Source organism: Pristiophorus japonicus, chromosome 12, assembly GCF_044704955.1.
Source record: "Pristiophorus japonicus isolate sPriJap1 chromosome 12, sPriJap1.hap1, whole genome shotgun sequence".
Classification (NCBI taxonomy): Eukaryota; Metazoa; Chordata; class Chondrichthyes; family Pristiophoridae; genus Pristiophorus; species Pristiophorus japonicus.
The window spans coordinates 26,768,717-26,791,605 of record NC_091988.1 but is presented as its reverse complement, the minus strand read 5'-3'; the positions used below and the strand labels follow the sequence as shown (position 1 = coordinate 26,791,605).

The 22,889-nt window shown below is 41.9% G+C and overlaps 1 protein-coding gene and 1 long non-coding RNA gene across 12 annotated transcripts in view; both read right to left on the bottom strand.

Annotated features, from left to right (window-relative positions):
- LOC139276703 (uncharacterized) overlaps window positions 1-20,560 on the bottom strand; it is a 415,095-nt gene extending 394,535 nt beyond the window's left edge. Inside the window, exons 1-2 of the long non-coding RNA XR_011595976.1 lie at window positions 20,461-20,560; window positions 18,236-18,311 (exon numbers count right to left, since the gene is read on the bottom strand). This is a non-coding gene — a long non-coding RNA (uncharacterized lncRNA). The remainder of the gene's footprint in view (window positions 1-18,235; window positions 18,312-20,460) is intronic.
- LOC139276702 (bis(5'-adenosyl)-triphosphatase-like) overlaps window positions 1-22,889 on the bottom strand; it is a 1,572,769-nt gene that overhangs the window by 1,083,402 nt on the left and 466,478 nt on the right. For all 11 annotated transcript variants that reach the window (XM_070894677.1, XM_070894670.1, XM_070894668.1 and 8 more), the window contains one exon: window positions 20,757-20,890. In XM_070894677.1, coding sequence (XP_070750778.1) covers window positions 20,757-20,862 — 106 coding nt within the window. In that variant the 5' untranslated portion in view covers window positions 20,863-20,890. The remainder of the gene's footprint in view (window positions 1-20,756; window positions 20,891-22,889) is intronic.

Sequence of the window (22,889 nt, the reverse complement as noted above, 5' to 3'; positions counted from 1 at the left end):
TGGTCAGGCAGAGAGAGCAGTGCAAACCATCAAGCAAGGCTTGAAGAGGGTAACTGAAGGCTCACTGCAGACTTGCCTATCCCGAGTCCTGCTCAGCTACCGCATGAGACCACACTCACTCACTGGGATCCCACCTGCTGAACTACTCATGAAAAGAGCACTTAAGACAAGGCTCTTGTTAGTTCACCCTGATCTACATGAATAGGTAGAGAGCAGGCGGCTTCAACAAAGTGCATACCATGATAGCGTAAATATGTCACGCGAGATTGAAGTCAATGATTCTGTATTTGTATCAAATTATGGACAAGGCCCCAAGTGGCTTCCCGGCATTGTCGTGGCCAAAGAGGGGAGCAGGGTGTTTTGGGTCAAACTTTCAAATGGACTAATTCACCGGAAACACTTGGACCAAATCAAACTCAGATTCACGGATACCCTGAGCAACCCACCTTGGACCCTATCTTTTTTGATCCCCCAACGTACACACCAGTGGCAACCGGCACCACGGTTGACCACGAAGCAGAACCCATCATCCACATCAGCCCTGCAGGGCCCAACACACCAGGCAGCCCAGCAAGGCCAGCTGCACAGCAGCCTAGCGAGGGCCCAACAAATGATTCAACAACACCAGCTTTCACACCGAGACGATCAACCAGGGCAAGAAGGGCCCCAGATCGACTCACATTGTAAATAGTTACACTGTTGACTTTGCGGGGGAATGTTGTTATATATGTGGACTTGTATTTACTCTGTACAGCCACCAGAGGGCTCATTCCCCGGAGACCCAAGGGATCCAATAATCCCTTGGGAGCACAGGTATTTAAGAAGGCTTCACAGGTTGGAGAGGCACTCTGGAGACCTGCAATAAAAGACTAAGGTCACACTTTACTTTGAGCTCACAGTGTTCAGTCTGACTCTCCATACACAATACCCACCCTCCTATATGGTTCAGAGATATAGACTATGTACAGTAGGCTGAAAACACTGGAGAAGTACCACCAACGCTGCCTTCGCAAAATTCTGTAAATTAATTGGCAGGATAGGCGCACCAACGTCAGCATTCTCTCTCAGGCCAACATTCCCAGCATCGAGGCACTGATCACGCACGATCAGCTCCGATGCAGGGGCCACATTATCCGCATGGCCGATACTAGACTCCCGAAACAAGCACTCTACTCTGAGTTACGGCACGACAGGCGAGCCCCAAGAGGGCAGAGAAAATGCTTCAAGGACACCCTCAAAGCCTCCTTGAAAAAATGTAACATCCCCACTGACTCTTGGTCCAAGACCACTCAGAGTGGAGGAGAAGTATCTATGAAGGCACCGAATATTTTGAGTCTCTTCGCCAGGAGCATGTAGAAGCCAAACACAAACAGCGGAAGGAGTGTACGACAAATCAAGCACCCCACCCATCTGTCCCTCCAACCAGCATCTGCCCCACCTGTGACAGAGACTGTAGACCCCTCATTGATCTCATCAGTCACCTTAGAACTAATTTTAGTGTGGAAGCAAGTCATCCTCGACTCCAGGACTGCCTAAGAAGAATAACGTCGTCATGTCGTAGCGAGTCACTCACTTCCTTTGCATCTTGAGAATAAAACTGCAGAAGACTACATTTACACCATGATCTGCCTATCTCCGTAACCTCCTCCAGCCCCACAACCCTCCAAAATTTCTGCGCTCCTCCAATTCTGGCCTCATGCGCATCCCCAATTTTAATTGCTCCACCATTGGTGGCTGTGCCTTCAGCTGTCTTGGCTACAAGCTCTGATTTCCCTCCCTAAACCTCTCCACCTCTCTAAATCTCTCTCCTTCTTTAAGATGATCCTTAAAATCTATCTCTTCCATCAAGCTTTTGATCACCTGTCCCAATATCTCATTATGTGGCTCGTGGCCAAACTTTGTTTGATAACGCTCCGTGCCTTGGGATGTTAACGGCTCTATATAAATGCAAGTAATTGTTTCTGTGATCTGTAGTCAGCTGTCAAATGATGGGTGCTGGGATTGGAATTCTGTACCTCCAGTGTTGTGCAATCTAAGATCGCTAGCTTGAGTCCCTTCAGTGTCAGCTGTGGCTCAGTTGGTAGCACCCTTGCTTCTGAGGTTGGGGGTTCATAGTCCCACTCCAGAGACTTGAGCACAAAAATCTAGGCTGACACTCCAGTGTAGTACTGAGGGAGTGCTGCACTGTTGGAGGTGCCATCTTACGGATGAGATGTTAAACCGAGGTCCTGTCTACTCTCTCAGGTGGACGTAAAAGATCCCATGGCAATATTTGAAATAAGAGCAGAGGAGTTAACCCCGGTGTCAACATTATCAAAATAGATTATCTGGACACCATCACATTTTTATTTGTGCAAGCTTGCTATCGCGTTACCTTCGGTGGTGCAGGCTCGAAGGGCCGAATGGCCTACTCCTGCACCTATTTTCTATGTTTCTATGTTACATTGCAACAGTGACTACACTTCAAAAAGTACTTCATTGACTGTAAATCACTTTTGGGATATCCGGTCATCATGAAAGGCGCTATATAAATGCAAGTCTTTCTTTCTTACACACCAATATCAGCATTGCAGCAAAGCAGAAACGGCTTCGCTACAATGTTAAAGCTATTATGTGAATGCATTCTTAGTGTTCCGATGAAGCCACAGAGAGGTTTATACTTCTATTCCTTGTTCCTAACATTCTTACCATTATAGTATGAACCAGAATATTGCTGTATTTATTTTAAATGACATACAAGATTTGCCGCAGCCATTGCTTTAATAAATAAGTGGAGCCAACCAGTGGCTGGGAAGCGAAAGGGGCTACCACGCTACCACAGCAGTAAATAATGGGCTGAGTCCAATAGCCGCTGTATTGTGACATGCTAATTAAGGTGATATATTCGTTACTAAACACATAATTTTTCTAGTTTGCATAATGTATGCAAGAATGAGCAGATTCTGCATCAGTAAATTCTATATTTTACTATATTCACTGACTGCAGCATGTCCTAGGTTCCAGATAGGAAAGGAAATGAAATTGAAATTATATGCGGCATGAGCAAAGAATCCTGATAAGGGAACATTTGGCTTGTGTAAATAAACTTCCTTTGGTCTTTTGCGTGGTTCATGGGGCTAGAATTTCCCCTGGGATTGCCCAGTTACCGTGCCAAAAAGGCAAATTACCGCCCTGTACCACCCGTTTTACTCCCAATTATCGCTGATGGTAATTTCCTCCTATGATTACCGCCGCGTTGCTGCACATCACCTGCCCACGTTTGCCGCCTAACATCTAATCAAAATTCCCCTGCAGCGCTAATTTCCACAAAAATGTTGTTTTTACTGCCCGCTACTGCCCATTATCGCTCAGGTTCGAAACCGCCCACTTTTTAGGTACTTACCTTACTTGGGCCCAGTGTTATGCCTCCATTTTGTTCTGTTTTTCCCTGTGGGGAAACAGCTGCATTTTTAGTTTATCTTTCACTCCCAATTTGAAGTTGGACAAGAAGAAACAGGAGCTTTTAATGAAAAACAAACGATAATCAGTCAGCCCAGCAATCTCGAGGCCTCATGGAAAATATTGCAACTGAAGTTTAAATTTCTGGCTTTAAATTGTTTCCTGTCTCTTGTTTTATTTTGCAGTGCTTTCAAATAAGTATTATTACTCTGAAATCTTACAGAAACCCTCCCTTGCTTTTGCAGGGTTCCCAACTGTTGCCATTCTGTCACAATTCAGAGAACATTAGTGTCTCAATCAGTAAAATTCTATTGTTTCAAAATATTTCCCCTGAATTTGCATTGGTTCGGCTGACTAAATTTTATTCCATTTTTAAAATTTGCCCCTAATAAATGAGTTACTACCATGCACTCCCCTCCACCACTGCCCCCCCCGCCCGCCCACCCTTCTGAAAATGTTGAATCTTGCTGGAGTATGACTCCGCAGGTACAGTGAATCATCTACTGCCTCAGCCAAGACGACATTCTGATGTCAGTGTGGGGGGGGGAGTTACTGGACACGATTTGAAGTCTTGACAAATTGTTAAATCACTGCAGATTTAACAAATGACAATCTGCAGATGATTACCAGAAAATACGACACCTTATGAAAGAAGGAAAGATTTTAACATTTATTTTTCACTTTTTAGTTCCAGTGAAGGGAACATATCCAAAGCATAATAAACTATCTTTTCTCGTTGCAAATTTTCACTGACTATTGCGTTTTCCCCACATTTTCTGTTGCATTTTGGATTATTTTCCCCCACTGCTGCATTGGTATCTAATAGATGCATTTAAAACTTAAGATGTGGCAAACAGTAAAACCTAAACAGTACAGTTACGAGGGACACCGGCAATCACACATTTAAAGTTGTGTTTCCTAAAAGTTGTCAAATGGGACATTATTTCCCCTTCCCAGAAATGAGTGAGACACATTACAAGAAAAGTTGTAATTTCTATTAAACTTTAACAATGTAATAAAATAACATAATTCTTCTGAATGAAAATTTTACCAAACAAAACATTATCAACAACAAACAGCAACAACAACAACAACAACAACATCAACAACAGTATAAACAACACTCAAGCTACCCCTGCACCCTCCCACGATTCTACCTGCGGCCACCTTTCTCAACGCCTTTCATCTCCAATCCCCCCTGACCCTCCTCCTCCTCCCGCTATCAATATCGCTGGCCCTGCCCACGTCGGGACCAGTACGTCGTGCAGCAGCAGAGCACCTCGAGCGTGAGTGCTGAGGCGGGGGTGAGGAGGTGCGGCGGCAATGGCAGCGCTGTGTGTGGGGGCTCTGGAGAAGATGCGAGTGCTGAGGACCCATCTTCAAAGTCGGAAGTAACTAGCTCCTCCCGATGATCAGGTACTGTCACTATTGGTGGTATGGCACCTCCACGACCATCGATTGCCGCATAGCATTGACATTGACGGTCTGGGTATTCTCCCTCACTGCGGCAATCAGCTCTGCCATGTCCTCCGATTGACGGGCTGCTAAAGCCGCGATGTTTGCGGACAACCCAGCAATGGCCTGGAGGAGCTCTCGAATCAAGTCGATGCTCATCCTGGACAGCTCACCATGTCCAGGCTCGCATCTGCCTGTCGCGAAGCGTTCCGACTTTGGCGGATCAGCCACCGTGGATTCACCATGGGGGGTCGGTGTGCACTGCTGCATGCCGCTTGGTCCCACTTCCTCGGACCGGAATCCAAGAAAGTTGGAGTCCAATGAGGAACCGGTGGCTGCAGATAGAAAGGACCCTTGAAGTCCCGCCACCCATCCCTCCTCCTGCACCACCACCATGACAAAGTTTTGAGGAGTGTTCTCCTCCTGCTCCTGTAGCATCATCTCTTCCGTCTCTTCCACCACCATCTCTTCATTCCTTATTCCCTCCAATGTCTCCTCTCTGGGAGGGGCAGGCGGCTCCACCTGTGCAACTGTAAAAACATAACATTAATGGTTGGCGACAGGGGAGGGGAGGGGTCAGAGGTAACATGAGAGCAATTCACTTTGCACAGGCTTATGTGGAGAACAAACCTATATTACTGAGAATCATTACATGAAATTATCATAAGCAAAGTATAGAGAAAGTACATGCCATAACAAAACTTGAGTCCCAAACAGTTTGCTTTCCAAGTGGCACAGTGTGATCAACCAAAAAATCATGCCAGAACTAACAACATTTCGTGCTCCCAGCATTACATTACATTCTACATTATATTGCCATAAGATTGAATTACATGACTGCAGTACAGCCCAGGGATTATGAAGACTTACTCTCCGGGAGAACTGGTTGGGCACCAACACACGTGGCGGTCTGGTCATATGCTCCCGTCAGGGCTGCAGCATGTTCCTCGAGGTCTGTTAAGGGAATAGTCTTCGGCAGACCTCTGCCCGTTTTGCGAAGATCCGTCCTATTGCTGGCTAATTTTTTCTGCAAAGGTGGCAAAAAGTGTGTGTCAACTAATTTCACAGATACTAATATGGAACACACACATACATACATACACACACACACATATATATAGGTACACATCCCCAATTAACCGTTCCCAGTCTTTTCGGCAATGGGTGCACCATTTAAGTTCTGTTAGCACGCAAGTGTTGCATGAGGAACACATGAAAATACAGAGGATTAATACAATGAGATCGATGATGGGTAATAAAAAATGTCACCAAGCTTTACAGCATAATAAATCGTGGCACTACTTAAGAGTAATTCGTCAATGCATGATAAAAGTTATTACTTACTCTCACAGACCCAACGATGTCATTCCGTTTGCGGCACTGGTTCGGCCCCCCCACGGGCGCGATGGACGACACTGCTTCAGCGATCTCTCGCCATAACTGCTGATACACATTTGGTGCAGGTTTTCCTCGCCCACCCCGTGTTAGTTGATCCCAGCAGACCTCCACTTTGTGGACCAATGATTCCTGGGCTTCTTCAGAGAAACGAACGGCCCTCCTCCTCCCACCTACATCCTTCTCCACTTCCGTGGCTTGATTTTCCATCTTATTTATACTGATTTATATATTTAAATTTAAATAATTATTTATTATTAGTAGTATTATTTTTTTATGATGTTCTATTATTACTATTATTATAAAAAGTTATATTATATCAATTAATAGTGAATATACTCCTCAAAATCATTTTATACACAGATCTTATTCAACAGCTCCGCTCTCTCTCTCAGATTGACCCACCTCTGCGTTTTCAAAATGTCCAGCACTCTCTCAGTGTTCTCTCCGCATGCGCAGGGTCACATTTGACCCCAAAGGCAAGCAGTTCGCCGACTTTTAGGCCCTTCACCACCGTGTGCTCCGCTACCACAATGCATCGCCACCGCCAAGGCTCAACCACCGAAAATCGCGGGAGCGCGCAGCAGCGGTATTCTGACGGTTCAAAAGACGCAATTGCCGGAATACCACTAAGAATCCGGCGGCAGCGATCCCAGCGGAAATTCTAGCCCCAAGACTTTTGATGCGAGTGCAGAGTGTTCTGTCATTTGCACTGACCTTTGGTTATTGAAACAGATTCCCTCAAGTTTTTTCTTAATGTGTTCTGGGCACAACTTGAAGATTACACACCACCACCAAATAAAGCATTCAGTATATAGCAGCAGAAATGGTACATCAACATCTAAAGGAATATTTAAGCTGAACAATCAAAATATTAGAGCTTCACAACTCTTTAAATACTTGAAGGAGAAGAAAATCACATGGATATAGGGAAAGCGCGGGGATATGGGACTAACTGGATTGCTCTTCGAAAAGAGCTAGTGCAGACTCGATGGGCCAAATGGCCTCCTTCTGTGCTGTACTATTCAATGATTCTATGTTTCTTTTATCTGCAATCTGAGACTAATAATTGTCTATGCACAGCAATACAGCGAAACAAAATTCATCTGAAATAACGTGAAAACTGCTGCTCGCAGCTTTTTAAAATCAAGATACAGTTCATTCACTTTTGTCCTATAAAGATGACTTTACTATTTTTGATTAATAAAACTTAATAACTGATTTGAAAGATCACCATTTCAACCTTTGTAAACTGGTGGTAATATTAATATATTACGCTTACGTCTGCACACACATCCTCGCAACTTTTTCCAAAATAAATTCTAATGCTCATATTTATAAAGGAAGCTGGCTATGGATATAATTGTACTTTCCCACCAGTGGGGACACTGTAGCATCTCAGTTTTACATCTCCCAACTCCTCAGCCCATGCTGCATCCATGAGAAACTCCTAAGCTCCAGCCAACTTAACTTATCTGCTTCCCAAATTCCAGTTCATTTTTCTATTTCAGTAGAAGTAATAATATAAATCCATTGCATAAAAATAGCGACAGAATGCATGACATTAAAATGGAAACTGAATTACGTCTGCACATTCTGGTCCCACCCTCCAACTCCACTTCACCTGAAAAATACAGTTGGTTTTAACTCCCCAAGTGCAGGAAAAAAGTAAAGCTGTTGAACAACTATATATTGGTTGCAGCAAACAGAATTTGGTCCAAACTAATGGATTGCGAACAAAATTGTATAAATACAAACAACTGGAAAATGCGGCAGTTGAAAAGGTGATTTTGTTAGCTATGAGGACAAACTGGTGGGCAATCGTGACACACTTGCAATAATGTCCTTTTCATTACTTCTGAAGTGGCTATCAATCTACTTAACCAATACAAATTTTGAAGTTTGTTCATCCAACTGTGGAGCACATTGTAACAATGTCTGAAAAGCAAATGAGGAATGCTCAACTGAATGATAAAATGCTGAAGTTCACATGGACTGAGTAATGGAATGTTGCAAAGACCATCTTGGTGGAGGAAGAATTCCCTCAGACATGCAGCTTAAGGATTATGTCATGCCCAGGTTGTGAGTTGTCTCTGTGTCAACATGGATATCAGTGGAAGTGAGGAAAAAGTTCCCCAAAATAAGGAAATGCACAGAGATAAAATAGGAATATTACTCCAAAGTAACAGCACAGGAATATATAGACATGACAGAAAGTTGTATTTTTGAACGATATGTGCAAAAAGAGAGATATCCTGATAAGAATTTAGCAACTGAAGTATTAGAAGAAAGAACACAAGGATTATGCATATTATGTTATATGTGTCATGATGGATGAAAGAACGCAATACAGGAAGCAATTTCCATGGGTGAATTCACTAGGTCTCAAAGCCACTGCTATTTTCATTAAAGGCAGAATTGGTACATAATTTAGAATGCAGAGTTCCCCCATACTGTAAATCATTGTTCTCTTATGAGAAAGCAAATGTGGAGCTGTTTGGGAGAAAGCACTTCAATTAGTCTGGTACCTGAGCAAGTTAGAAGGGGGTTCCAGAACTCATAGCATCATATTTACACATTTTGGTTTGCATGATCATACAAACTTTCTATGATAATACGTTCGTGCATTCTATCTTCATTCAAACAGCTTTTGTTCATGTCTACTTTGTCATTAAAATTAATAAAGTCAGGAGTTATGGCCAATTACTGATGAGTTGCCGAGGGCATATGAATTCTTCCTGTAAGAATGGCAACCAGCACAGAGCATAGACCCATCATATCATAAGCAGTTCCACAAACGAGGATGACTTGCTTCTGCATGAGTTCACAGGTGTTTCAATGAAGGACCCGATATTCCAGTCCTGAACTCCAATTGAAGGAGTGGAAGATGCCTGTGCGTGGATTTTTTTAACATGTGGTGACCGTTGCACATCAGCCACCAACACTGGCTTGACAGAGCTAGGTCTTTATCCAGTGGCAAGGGTTAACCAAGATGACTGGAGACCTGCTCTGCTGCACGGACCTAATGCGCACACATATCGCAGTGTGGACTGGTCTGTGCTGCCCCTGGGCCCTCGGCTCTTCTGGGCCCCGTTCCCTCATTTGCCACACCTCCACCACGATCTCTTGCCGCTCCTCTGCCACAAACATTCGCCGCATCTCTGCCACAGTCTCTCACTGCTCCTCCGCCACGATCTCTCGCCGCATCTCTGCCATGGTTCCTCTGCCATGATCTCGCGCCGCTCCTCCGCTGCAAAAAATATCCTCACAGTCTGTTACACAATGCATTGAAGCTCCATCATGCTGAGCCGCAATGTATTGACACGTTTAATTATATAAATGAGTAGCATCAGTGTTTGCACATTAAAAACATTGAGGAAAATAAACAAAGAATGCACAAGCCCGTGGCTGTAGGATTTTGTACTGTGGTGGAAAGGAGCTGTTTGTAGGGATGTATTTACTTGTAAAGCTTATATTTTAAAGTAGTGAGACCCTTGAGTCATTTTCTAATATGGATGAGAGAAGTTGAGGCAGAAAGTGAGAAATAAAGTTATGGTAAACATTTTAGCATTGATTTTCCATACACATATGCTCAATCGGAAGTCAGGCAGTGTTGAAAAATTGCCGCCCAACCTTTGCACTCCATGTGGATTCCTGGGGTCAACCTCATTCCAATAATATGGGTGAGTTCCTGACATGGAAAATACCTGTAACTGAGAGCTGACCATTAGTGGAATGGTAAACAACCATGGGAGAGTCCAACATGAGTGCAAAAGACCACGTAATTCAGTTTCCATTTTAATGTCATGCATTCTGTCATGTGTTCTGGGCACAACTTGAAGATTACACACCACCACCAAATAAAGCATTCAGTATATAGCAGCAGAAATGGTACATCAACATCTAAAGGAATATTTAAGCTGAACAATCAAAATATTAGAGCTTCACAACTCTTTAAATACTTGAAGGAGAAGAAAATCACATGGATATAGGGAAAGCGCGGGGATATGGGACTAACTGGATTGCTCTTCGAAAAGAGCTAGTGCAGACTCGATGGGCCAAATGGCCTCCTTCTGTGCTGTACTATTCAATGATTCTATGTTTCTTTTATCTGCAATCTGAGACTAATAATTGTCTATGCACAGCAATACAGCGAAACAAAATTCATCTGAAATAACGTGAAAACTGCTGCTCGCAGCTTTTTAAAATCAAGATACAGTTCATTCACTTTTGTCCTATAAAGATGACTTTACTATTTTTGATTAATAAAACTTAATAACTGATTTGAAAGATCACCATTTCAACCTTTGTAAACTGGTGGTAATATTAATATATTACGCTTACGTCTGCACACACATCCTCGCAACTTTTTCCAAAATAAATTCTAATGCTCATATTTATAAAGGAAGCTGGCTATGGATATAATTGTACTTTCCCACCAGTGGGGACACTGTAGCATCTCAGTTTTACATCTCCCAACTCCTCAGCCCATGCTGCATCCATGAGAAACTCCTAAGCTCCAGCCAACTTAACTTATCTGCTTCCCAAATTCCAGTTCATTTTTCTATTTCAGTAGAAGTAATAATATAAATCCATTGCATAAAAATAGCGACAGAATGCATGACATTAAAATGGAAACTGAATTACGTCTGCACATTCTGGTCCCACCCTCCAACTCCACTTCACCTGAAAAATACAGTTGGTTTTAACTCCCCAAGTGCAGGAAAAAAGTAAAGCTGTTGAACAACTATATATTGGTTGCAGCAAACAGAATTTGGTCCAAACTAATGGATTGCGAACAAAATTGTATAAATACAAACAACTGGAAAATGCGGCAGTTGAAAAGGTGATTTTGTTAGCTATGAGGACAAACTGGTGGGCAATCGTGACACACTTGCAATAATGTCCTTTTCATTACTTCTGAAGTGGCTATCAATCTACTTAACCAATACAAATTTTGAAGTTTGTTCATCCAACTGTGGAGCACATTGTAACAATGTCTGAAAAGCAAATGAGGAATGCTCAACTGAATGATAAAATGCTGAAGTTCACATGGACTGAGTAATGGAATGTTGCAAAGACCATCTTGGTGGAGGAAGAATTCCCTCAGACATGCAGCTTAAGGATTATGTCATGCCCAGGTTGTGAGTTGTCTCTGTGTCAACATGGATATCAGTGGAAGTGAGGAAAAAGTTCCCCAAAATAAGGAAATGCACAGAGATAAAATAGGAATATTACTCCAAAGTAACAGCACAGGAATATATAGACATGACAGAAAGTTGTATTTTTGAACGATATGTGCAAAAAGAGAGATATCCTGATAAGAATTTAGCAACTGAAGTATTAGAAGAAAGAACACAAGGATTATGCATATTATGTTATATGTGTCATGATGGATGAAAGAACGCAATACAGGAAGCAATTTCCATGGGTGAATTCACTAGGTCTCAAAGCCACTGCTATTTTCATTAAAGGCAGAATTGGTACATAATTTAGAATGCAGAGTTCCCCCATACTGTAAATCATTGTTCTCTTATGAGAAAGCAAATGTGGAGCTGTTTGGGAGAAAGCACTTCAATTAGTCTGGTACCTGAGCAAGTTAGAAGGGGGTTCCAGAACTCATAGCATCATATTTACACATTTTGGTTTGCATGATCATACAAACTTTCTATGATAATACGTTCGTGCATTCTATCTTCATTCAAACAGCTTTTGTTCATGTCTACTTTGTCATTAAAATTAATAAAGTCAGGAGTTATGGCCAATTACTGATGAGTTGCCGAGGGCATATGAATTCTTCCTGTAAGAATGGCAACCAGCACAGAGCATAGACCCATCATATCATAAGCAGTTCCACAAACGAGGATGACTTGCTTCTGCATGAGTTCACAGGTGTTTCAATGAAGGACCCGATATTCCAGTCCTGAACTCCAATTGAAGGAGTGGAAGATGCCTGTGCGTGGATTTTTTTAACATGTGGTGACCGTTGCACATCAGCCACCAACACTGGCTTGACAGAGCTAGGTCTTTATCCAGTGGCAAGGGTTAACCAAGATGACTGGAGACCTGCTCTGCTGCACGGACCTAATGCGCACACATATCGCAGTGTGGACTGGTCTGTGCTGCCCCTGGGCCCTCGGCTCTTCTGGGCCCCGTTCCCTCATTTGCCACACCTCCACCACGATCTCTTGCCGCTCCTCTGCCACAAACATTCGCCGCATCTCTGCCACAGTCTCTCACTGCTCCTCCGCCACGATCTCTCGCCGCATCTCTGCCATGGTTCCTCTGCCATGATCTCGCGCCGCTCCTCCGCTGCAAAAAATATCCTCACAGTCTGTTACACAATGCATTGAAGCTCCATCATGCTGAGCCGCAATGTATTGACACGTTTAATTATATAAATGAGTAGCATCAGTGTTTGCACATTAAAAACATTGAGGAAAATAAACAAAGAATGCACAAGCCCGTGGCTGTAGGATTTTGTACTGTGGTGGAAAGGAGCTGTTTGTAGGGATGTATTTACTTGTAAAGCTTATATTTTAAAGTAGTGAGACCCTTGAGTCATTTTCTAATATGGATGAGAGAAGTTGAGGCAGAAAGTGAGAAATAAAGTTATGGTAAACATTTTAGCATTGATTTTCCATACACATATGCTCAATCGGAAGTCAGGCAGTGTTGAAAAATTGCCGCCCAACCTTTGCACTCCATGTGGATTCCTGGGGTCAACCTCATTCCAATAATATGGGTGAGTTCCTGACATGGAAAATACCTGTAACTGAGAGCTGACCATTAGTGGAATGGTAAACAACCATGGGAGAGTCCAACATGAGTGCAAAAGACCACGTATTATGTTTGCAAGCATCTTCAGACAAAAAAGCCATAGGCAATCCCACTTGACCTATTCCTGAGGTCTCCGCCATCATAGATGTGAGTGTCCAACCAATTCAATTCAAGCCACACGATGTTAAGAAGTGGCTGTGTACAATGGAAACAACAAAGACTATGGGTTCTGATAACATGCTAGCTGTAGTGCTGAAGATCTATGCACCAGAACTAGCCACCCCAGCCAAGGTATTCCAGTGCATCTATAACACTGACATCTATCCGACAATGTGGAAAATTGTCCAGGTGTATCCCTATCCACAAAAATCCAGACAAAACTGATCTGACCAATCACTGACCTAGCAGCCTCCTGCCAATTATCAGCAAAGTGATGGAAGGAGTCTTCAATATTGCCATCAAACACCACATACTCACCAATAACCTGCTTGTTGATGCTCAGTTTGCCTTTCACCAGAACCACTTGGTTTCTGACCTCATCAAAGCCTGAATCCAGACATGGAGGAGAGAAATGTGGTAGGAACACTCACATTTGATCAGCACCCCTACCACTGAACTCAGTATCCACTCCCTCCATCACCTGCACACTATGACTGCGAGACATACAATCTACACGATGCACTGCAGCAACTCATCATCTCGAAGCTTGCTTCAAGAACACCTCCCAGCCATGTGACTTCAACTGCAAGAAGGGCAAGATCAGCAAGGTCATGGGAATGTCATGGATTCATAGTTTCCCTCAAAATCACACATCTTCCTGACTTGGATATATATTAACATTCCCTCATCATCACTGGGTAAAAATCCTGGAATTTTGTACCTCACATCATTGTGGGAGAACCATAACCACAAGAACTGTAGCAGTTTTCAGGGGCACCACTACTTTCCGAGGGGAAGTAGGGATGGGCAATGAATACGTTCTTGCCAGTATCTTCCACATCTAGATAACAAAAAAAATAATAGCCCATACTTGCCAGGCTAAGAGCAAAGCAATAGACATTTTTCACAATTTTCGAGTGGTTTAAAACATTTACGAAGCCACAGAATGGCATTTTTTTCAAATGAGACTGCAGAAATTCTCATGGAGGAAGTGAGCCAAGAAAGAGGGGGGCTTCATTGGCATTGAATGCTACAGGACCTGCATGAGAGCTGCTGAAGGGGAATAGCAGGAGGTGGTTACATTCATCAATATCATTAGAACCAGACCATATAGCTAGAAGCAATGCAGGAAGAAGTTTAATTACCTCACAGGATAGGCAAGATAGGCGAACTCACCATTATCTTCAACTAATGTGTTTATCATGTCGAACAATTATAATTACTTCCCAGTCACAATTTTAAAATACCTTTAATGCTGACCATAAATGCTTACCATAGAAAGCAAGGCACACTTTGAACCATAATCCTTCCCCTGCAACTATTCTTTGATTGACATCCTGACAAAAGTTCTGCTCAAAACAATCTTCCTATCGAATATAACTGTATCATCACACCTACTATATTTTTTGTTGCACAGCATGCCCATAATGGGTGTGTTGACATGTAGATGCGTGAAGCCGGTCAGATGCTTTGTACCAGGCCTGTCTTGATAAAATGCTATGTAGGTTTATTATTGTAGTCTTCCTGGTAGCAGGCGTGAGCGAGAATCTACATACAATTTTCAAATATATACAAACTTCATGCTTTTTCAAGTATGAATTTGAATGCCAGTCCTTTTGAATTTGAGAGTTTAAATATTCAAAATCCACGATATCCCACTAACTTGCTTCCAGGATATAAGAGAGAAAACTGTGTTTGAATCAAGGCAGTTGGAAAATCTAATGAAAAAGCACAGTTTACAATCACAAAGAAGCCAAGGACCTATTTGAAAATCTTAGAAGAGATACATTGATATTACTAAAAGATGGAGAAGCACTATATTTGAAAGTTATCAACAAAGACTTAGATTAGTTCTTAGAGTTGCAATTTTTATGTAGTTACATGCAAAGGATTTAGAAAGTAAGCTAGAGGGGAGCACTGTAGGTGAAACTCACAGGTGGTGGCGGCAATGGAGGAGCAAGAACGTGATTTCTGGAGTGCTGTCTTGCATTCTGTGTTGGCTGTTGAGCTTGGGGCCCTAGGCCTCATGTGGCCATTTCTTTTAAAAACAAATATACGTTCTAGCATCACACATTACTGGAGTCACTGGGGAAAATGCCAAACAGCGTGCTACAGTCAGTGGCTTGTGAAGATTCGGTCAGCCACATGGAGGTTTTGTAACCTACCTATTCATTAAAAAAAAGTGTACAGTGCAAACAAATTACTTGATGGGACTGTTTGGAAAACAGACCACTGGTGAATAGGTTTGTATCTTCTGGGAGACAATAGAGAGGAATAAATTAATCTATTCAAGATTATAAATACAGAGCACAAAATCTTTAATGCGTGCTTTAACATACATGCTTGTTTTGATCTGATTCTGTAAGTTGGCTCCCTGTGTTTACATTGGTAAATTTGGCTTCTTTATCCCGGGTAGAATTGCAGGCTTTGGCAGTCTAAATATGGGGAGTTGGCGCAGGGTGCCAGGCTCCCCGAGTTGGAACTAAACGAGCACCAATTTAAAACCACCTATACTTTCCAACCCTCAGCTTCACCCACAAGTTATTTTCAACAAAGTATCAAATACATCCTCAATGTAATTGTTTCTCTCCTTTCCTCCCCAACAAATATCTGGCTTCCTCCTTTTAGGCTCTTTCCCCAATAGTTTTAAATATACACCAGTTGCAGGATTCAAACACCCAGCAATTGTTTTGCACTTTCAAACATGTTCAGATTATGATTAGAAAATGGTTGTATTTGTGCTTTGATGCAAACAAAAAATCATAAAGTATTTTAATTGCTGCAAAATCCAATTACAACAGCACAGCTCTCCAGCCACTAAACTAAACTAAAAACATTCACTGGGGTAGTTATAAACATTAACGGGTACAAAAGCTGAAAGTTTTCCTGGCAGTAAAACACATCTTTTAACAGAAAACACTCCTGTTTTCAAGAGAGAATGAATATATTGGCTTTGTAAAAAGTATCACCTCTCAAACAGACAAGGCAACAGTCGGTTGAGAGCAGCTGCCACCAGCAACATTGCGAATTTGCACTTCAGTGCAGGAAAATGGAACTTTATTCGCAATTTGTGTGAGTCAGCCCCCTGCCACTGTGGAACAATGATTCAAAATGTACCTCTTGACCAACTCAATCACAAAATCGACCAATGCTTGATAATAGCAGCATCTAAGATGTGCAATAAGGCTAACAGGAAAATATTGATCATATAAAACAGAAAATGCTGGAAATCTGAAATAAAAACAGAAAATGTTGGAAATACCCAACAGCTGAAAAGAGGAAAGATGGCTTCATGTTTTGGGTGTAGACGCTGCAGGAGTTCTGACTGAAGGTTTACACTTTTCAGATGCTGATAGTGATGTGTATTTCCAGCACTTCATTATTTCAGAAACATAGAAATTTAGAAAATAGATGCAGGAGTAGGCTATTCGACCCTTCGAGCCTGCACCACCATTCGATAAGATCATGGCTGATCATTCACCTCAGTACCCCTTTCCTGCTTTCTGTCCATACCCCTTGATCCCTTTAACCATAAAGGCCATATCTAATTCCCTCTTGAATATATCCAATGAACTGGCATCAACAACTCTCTTTAGTAGGGAATTCCACAGGTTAACAACTCTCTGAGTGAAAAAAACTGCTGACTCCTCATTTGTCACATCACTGATACTTTCAACAGTCACAGGGGCGAGGGACCATTACATTTAGCTTTTAAATACAAATTCTGGCCTGACACGACATTAAAGTGCACAAGATATAAGAGAGCAAAGGACCATTTTTTATTTGGAGAGCTCCACAATCAAACATATTCTCCATACATGAAAAAAATTAACCAATATAACACAGTCAGATTTTCCTCCAAAGGTTCTGAATCCTGTTTCAAATTTATCACTAAAATATCACATGCAATCTTGAAAATAACGTAGCTTATTTTCCTATGATATCAATGGTTACAATATACGACACGACAAATTGACTTTCACACAAGACAGCATGGTAACTGGTCCGAACTAAATCGGCCAGTAGCATTTACTCTTGTCTCTGCCCAAGTCAGTTCACACAACATACTGTTAAATTACCAGTCTAAGTTGTGCTGCTGCAGGCAGGAAATGACTGGGGTTCACAACCGGCTGTTTGCATTGATCTACACATAGTTTAAAAGCTGGATGTAAAACAAACGGCTAGAAGTTATCCTGAATTCGAACAAAGTGGAGAGATTTATGCCATTTACCATTGGAATTTTGCTCCAAAAAAAAGCAACAGAAAATTCTGAAGACAATCATACATTTTTAGGGCATTTGCAAATAAATGATAGAAAAGTAATTCTGCAACTGTAAGTGATAACATTCAAATTACTACTCATTTTTATGATCTTAAAACACAAAGCAACAAATTCAAGTCTTCAAGACAACATGTCATATCAACACATGTCACTAAATGATGGCATTTTACAATCAAAATGACTGCACAGAAGGAACAATAACTAATACAGAGGGCGAAACTTTCAACTTCAATGCGGAGATAAAACAGGCGGTAGCAGATCAGCCCCCCATTACACAACAAGTCTGATTTTTCTTTCAAAGTCAATGGGAAGGAAAATTGGGTGGCATGCATAACAGGTGACTGATCCCTTACCAAGCAGGAGTGCTCCTCCAAGCCCCAAGAGGAAAGTTACAACCTCATAGACAGGCCATTGAAAATAAACAAAAAGACACCACTGTGTCAGCCAATCAGTTAGAGGTGGGGCGAGACGTATGGCAGGACTCAAACAAAGTCTATTTACTCATCAAATTGCAAAGCAAACAAAGTCCATTTTCTCAACAAACATTGCACTACACCAGCCTACAGAGTCTATTTTAAAGGTTACTACGAAATACAGAAAGCACAACTCATGAACAAAACTACAGCAACTTCTCCCGATAAAAGCAGTAATTTCTACAGGAAAATGCAATGGGTGGAGGGTAGTTAAATACAAATTATGTGCGTAAAATCAATCCCAGTTACTTACAACAGTGTTCTCTCCAGGCGTGATTGATGCAGGAATTATCCAATCATCTCCATTCCGGCCGGGAATAGTGGTGTCACTATATGCAGACACAAAAGAATCAGAGTGGGAAGGAAGCAGACAGTAACAGAAAGATAGATTGTTTTATTTGTCTACTAACAATGCCAATAAATTGTGTTACATAGTACAATAAAACAGCAGATTCCCCATCTCATCGTGAACTACATCACAGGAGATTAGTTTATCAGTTTATAATGATGCACTTTCAAAAGCCTTCTTAATGTACTGGAATCTATTAAGCTTTAAGAATGCTCTCCATGTTTCAAAACTCTTCAGACATGATGTTGTTTGGCAATTTCTTCAAAAGGTACAAACATTGACTCTGTACCAGTATAATGTCATTTTTGAACATACACATTAACTTTTCTACCTCAGAAACTGTGTGGTTAACTTTTGGATAGCACTGTCACCCATCTTCAAGGTCTCTTATACCCTACTCATGTGCTCATGGACCCTCAAGGATAGCCAGGATATTACCTACTGTTAAGCAAACAAGATTGTGAATCAAACTCATCATCATCATAGGCAGTCCTTCGAAATCGAGGAAGACTTGCTTCCACTCTAAAAGTGAATTCTCAGGTGACTGTACAGTCTAATATGGGAATTACAGTCTCTGTCACAGGTGGGACAGACAGTTGTAGAGCGAAAGGGTGGGTGGGGAGTCTGCTTTGTTGCACGCTCCTTCCTGCGCTTGTTTTCTGCATGCTCTTGGCGACAAGGCTCGAGGTGCTCAGCGTCCTCCCAGATGCTCTTCCTCCACTTAGGGCAGTCTTTGGCCAGGGATTCCCAGATGTCGGTGGGGATGTTGCACTTTATCAAGGAGGCTTTGAGGGTGTCCTTGAAACGTTTCCTCTGCCCACCTGGGGATTGCTTGTTGTGTAGGAGTTCCAAGTACAGTACGCAAGCGTCGTCTGCGTACTGTAGTTCGATGACAAAGGATGGGACGGTCTTGTATCTGGCCTGGAGGCGGCGAAGGTTGAACAGGTTTCCCACTAGTTCTATAGTTTAGTTCCACTCCAGCGGGGAGCTTGTTGAGCATGAGATGGAGCATTGCAGCAAGGAAGATTAAGAAGCAGGTTGGTCTGGATGTGGATTGGGTCTGTGGTGGATCCGTTGGTCAGGATCACGGCTTGCATGTCGTCGTGGAGCAGGCGGAGGATGGCGACAAACCTTTGGAAACAGCCGAAACCGAGGAGGATGTTGCATAGTTCCTCACGATTAACAGTGAAAAGGCCTTTGTGAGGTCAAAGAAGGCCATTTACAAGGGTTGGTGCTGTTCCCTGCATTTCTCTTGCAGTTGTCGCACCGTGAAGATCATGTCTGTTGTACCCTGTAGTGGACGGAATCCGCATTGTGACTCTAGGAGGAGCTCTTCAGCCACAGGGAGAAGACGGTTGAAGAGGATTCTAGCGATGACTTTCCCACTACACCAACACAGTCATATGTAGTGAGAGGGGTCTCTGCTAGCAAGTATAGATGTAGATAAAAGAACGAGTTAAGAGTGCAGAGACATGTATTAAGGTCAGCAGCATGACTTTCTTTCAACGAATACCTCACATGCTTGAACAGTCTGCTGCAGCAAATTGTGATTAAATCTGTTTTGCTTTGTGGAGTGGCAGCATGAACTATAAATGGAAAGAAGCTATCACAACACTTGAGAGCCAGTGGCCACAAATCACTAAGATCAACAATTATATCAGAACTAAAGCTTAGATACTGTTCATACCAAAGCAAAGGAAGTGAGATATTACAGTTGACAAATTACACTTGTGGGTTTTGATAAGAACCTAAATTGGCACCAACAACATCGACGAGGGAAAAATGGGAACACCTAAAAAATAGTGAATAAACTGAGGAAGGGAAAATTTTCATGAGATTGTGTTGAAAAAGACTAACTCATCTTGCTCATCCCATTCAGAAAGTTTGGCCAAGAGGAAAAAATAATCATTATTTTTTTCTTGAACACATAAGTTTTAATACTGTATGCAGTTGAAATTCATCTCGTGTTTCCTTTCAGGGCATTTGTTCTTTGACCTCTTAACTGAAGATGTTGCTAGGCAGTAAGTTCCCAAGTTCTACCACATTACTAAGACATAAACAATTCCAATGACTTGAGTATGAGGCTTTGTTTTCTCTATACAATCCAGCCATTTAAGGCAACTGCTTACCTGGTCTAGATTCATCAATGATTGAGCTATCAAGAGCCACCTGTACAAAAGCAAAATACTGCGGATGCTGGAATCTGAAATAAAAACAGAAAATGCTGGTCAGACAGCATCTGTGGAGAGAGAAACTGAGTTAACGTTTCAGGTCTGTGACCCTTGAACATTAACTCTGTGTCTCACTCCACAGATGCTGCCTGACTTGCTGAGTATTTGCAGCATTTTCTGTTTTTATTTATTATTATATGAGACACCTGTTACTGGGAAGAGCAACAAGTTAAAGCTGTGATTTAAAAGGATACGTCCAGGGACCACTGGTTTTCGATTCACTAATGCAAAAGACAGTTCCGTTTGTAGGAAAATCGCAGAGGACTTGATGATATGTAGTCCAAACTTGAAAGTAGCCATTCTATGTTGCAAACCAATTCAGAGCCTTCTAAAAAAAAAGCACAATATAATGGACATGGTAAATAACATGTTATTCCTGTCTGAATTCTTTGCATCAGCTGAAAAAAATGTTAACTTGCTAGATTCTGAGAGTGCCTGAATTAAAATCACTCCCATTACTCGTGCTTCATTGTGCTCTGTGAATTACTCAGTGTCACTTCCTCACTTACATTGTCACATCCTCCTGAATTAAAGTACCTGATCTGATGTGTGGCATTGAGAAAGCAAGTAGTTGAGAGAGATTGGCCTGAGGCCATTGGTACTGCACCTGTAGGAGGTGCTGTGAGGGTCCCATTATATGACCCATTAAGTACAGTGCAAACATTACAGGACAGCTCCGCTGTACTCTCCAACCTACTTCCGTCTGTCAGAAGTAGCTCTAAATCATAAAATGTTCAATAATCCCCTCAGTTGATGAGTTATGAAACCCTATTCTCATTTTAATTCTGAATAAGGTGTCAAAGATATACATGCCTTCAGGGTTACAGAGCGAATATTTGGGAAAATCAGAAATGAAAATACTCTTTAGGAGGGTAACTGTATTTAAATCTCCCTGAAACAAACCACACATAAATTGAAACAAATCTTCATGATTGTGCAAACTCTGTATTCCATTCTGAGTAAACCTATCATCCCCCACCCCGGTGAAATGCAGCCTCCCCAATGCACATATAAGCTACTCACCAACCCACACCCATCTCCCCCTCCTCCCGCCCCCATCACCCCCACTCACTGAAAAACAACTCTGGCCACACCCTCGCCTTCCCACCCCTAAAAGGTAACTGAGGCATCTTCCAGACCCCACCATCAGAGAAGAAACTGGTCCCTCTCTCCTCCTTACCCGAGAAGGAAACTTGATCTGCCTCCCACTGAGAAAACAATCCCTCACCTCCTCCAGCATCAACAGAATTCGGCAATGCCCGTACAGTGCAGGAAATGGATCCTGTACCCTTGCAATCCCTCCCACTGATAAAAGAAAATCAACTCTGGGCTAGTACCATCTACGTGCCTATGTGCACTGCCACAGGTGGTCAACTAGTTACTTAAAGGACCCTATGAATGATTGGGCAAAGGAAACACCCAGACTGGAAATGACAACACGCTTAGAATGCAGTGAAAATCTGTCGCAAATGAGTAAGAACCCAAATTAAGGCACTAAAACTGTCAATTGTTCTACAACTACGCCCACTACAATTAATGAGGAAATTCCCCATCTGGAATTTCCTGCAATCACATGTACAGTCCAGGAGAATTATATTTGTTGTGATCGTGCACCTGACATACTGTCAGAAGTTTCACACTGTTGTACTTATTTTTCGAGATTAAAAGCATTACATCCTAAATTACAGACTACAGGCTTTCCTTTCCATTTTAATGGTGCATTAGAATGAATTGTTTTTTTTTAATGATGGTGCAGCAACTGCCCGCTGCAATACTTGGGAAGAAAATATTTAGGTTAATGCTTAAAGCATAAAAATTCTTAATTTACTTTCTTTCCTGGCTGTTAGAAAAGTTTTTGTAATGGCAAAATTATGATCATATTTCAGGCAGTGTTAGCCCAGAAAACTCATGAAAATCAGATCTTTTGAGAAGATGAAACTTTCAAAGGAAGGACTTTTTCCATAGGAACGATGATAGAGAATTTTCTGTTGCTGCTATTAAAAACAGTGCATTGCCCTTAAGTGTGCCATGCTATTTAATGAAATAATATGTTTCTATGTTTCTATGAATATTACCTGAAACTGTAGAACACATCAATATAAAATAACTCAGTTTGCTCATCGCACTAAGTGCTAACGGCATGGCACTAACAGCAGTTTTAAAATGGATCCTTAACTCTGCAAAAATATATCCAATAAACTTCATAATTATTTTTATTTCGTGTTCTTGATTCAAAAAAACATGCAGTTTCTTAATCAGTTTATTAAATAGGTACTAGATGCCCATGGCTGTTGGAAACATCAATCCATAATCAATGGCATCTTCAG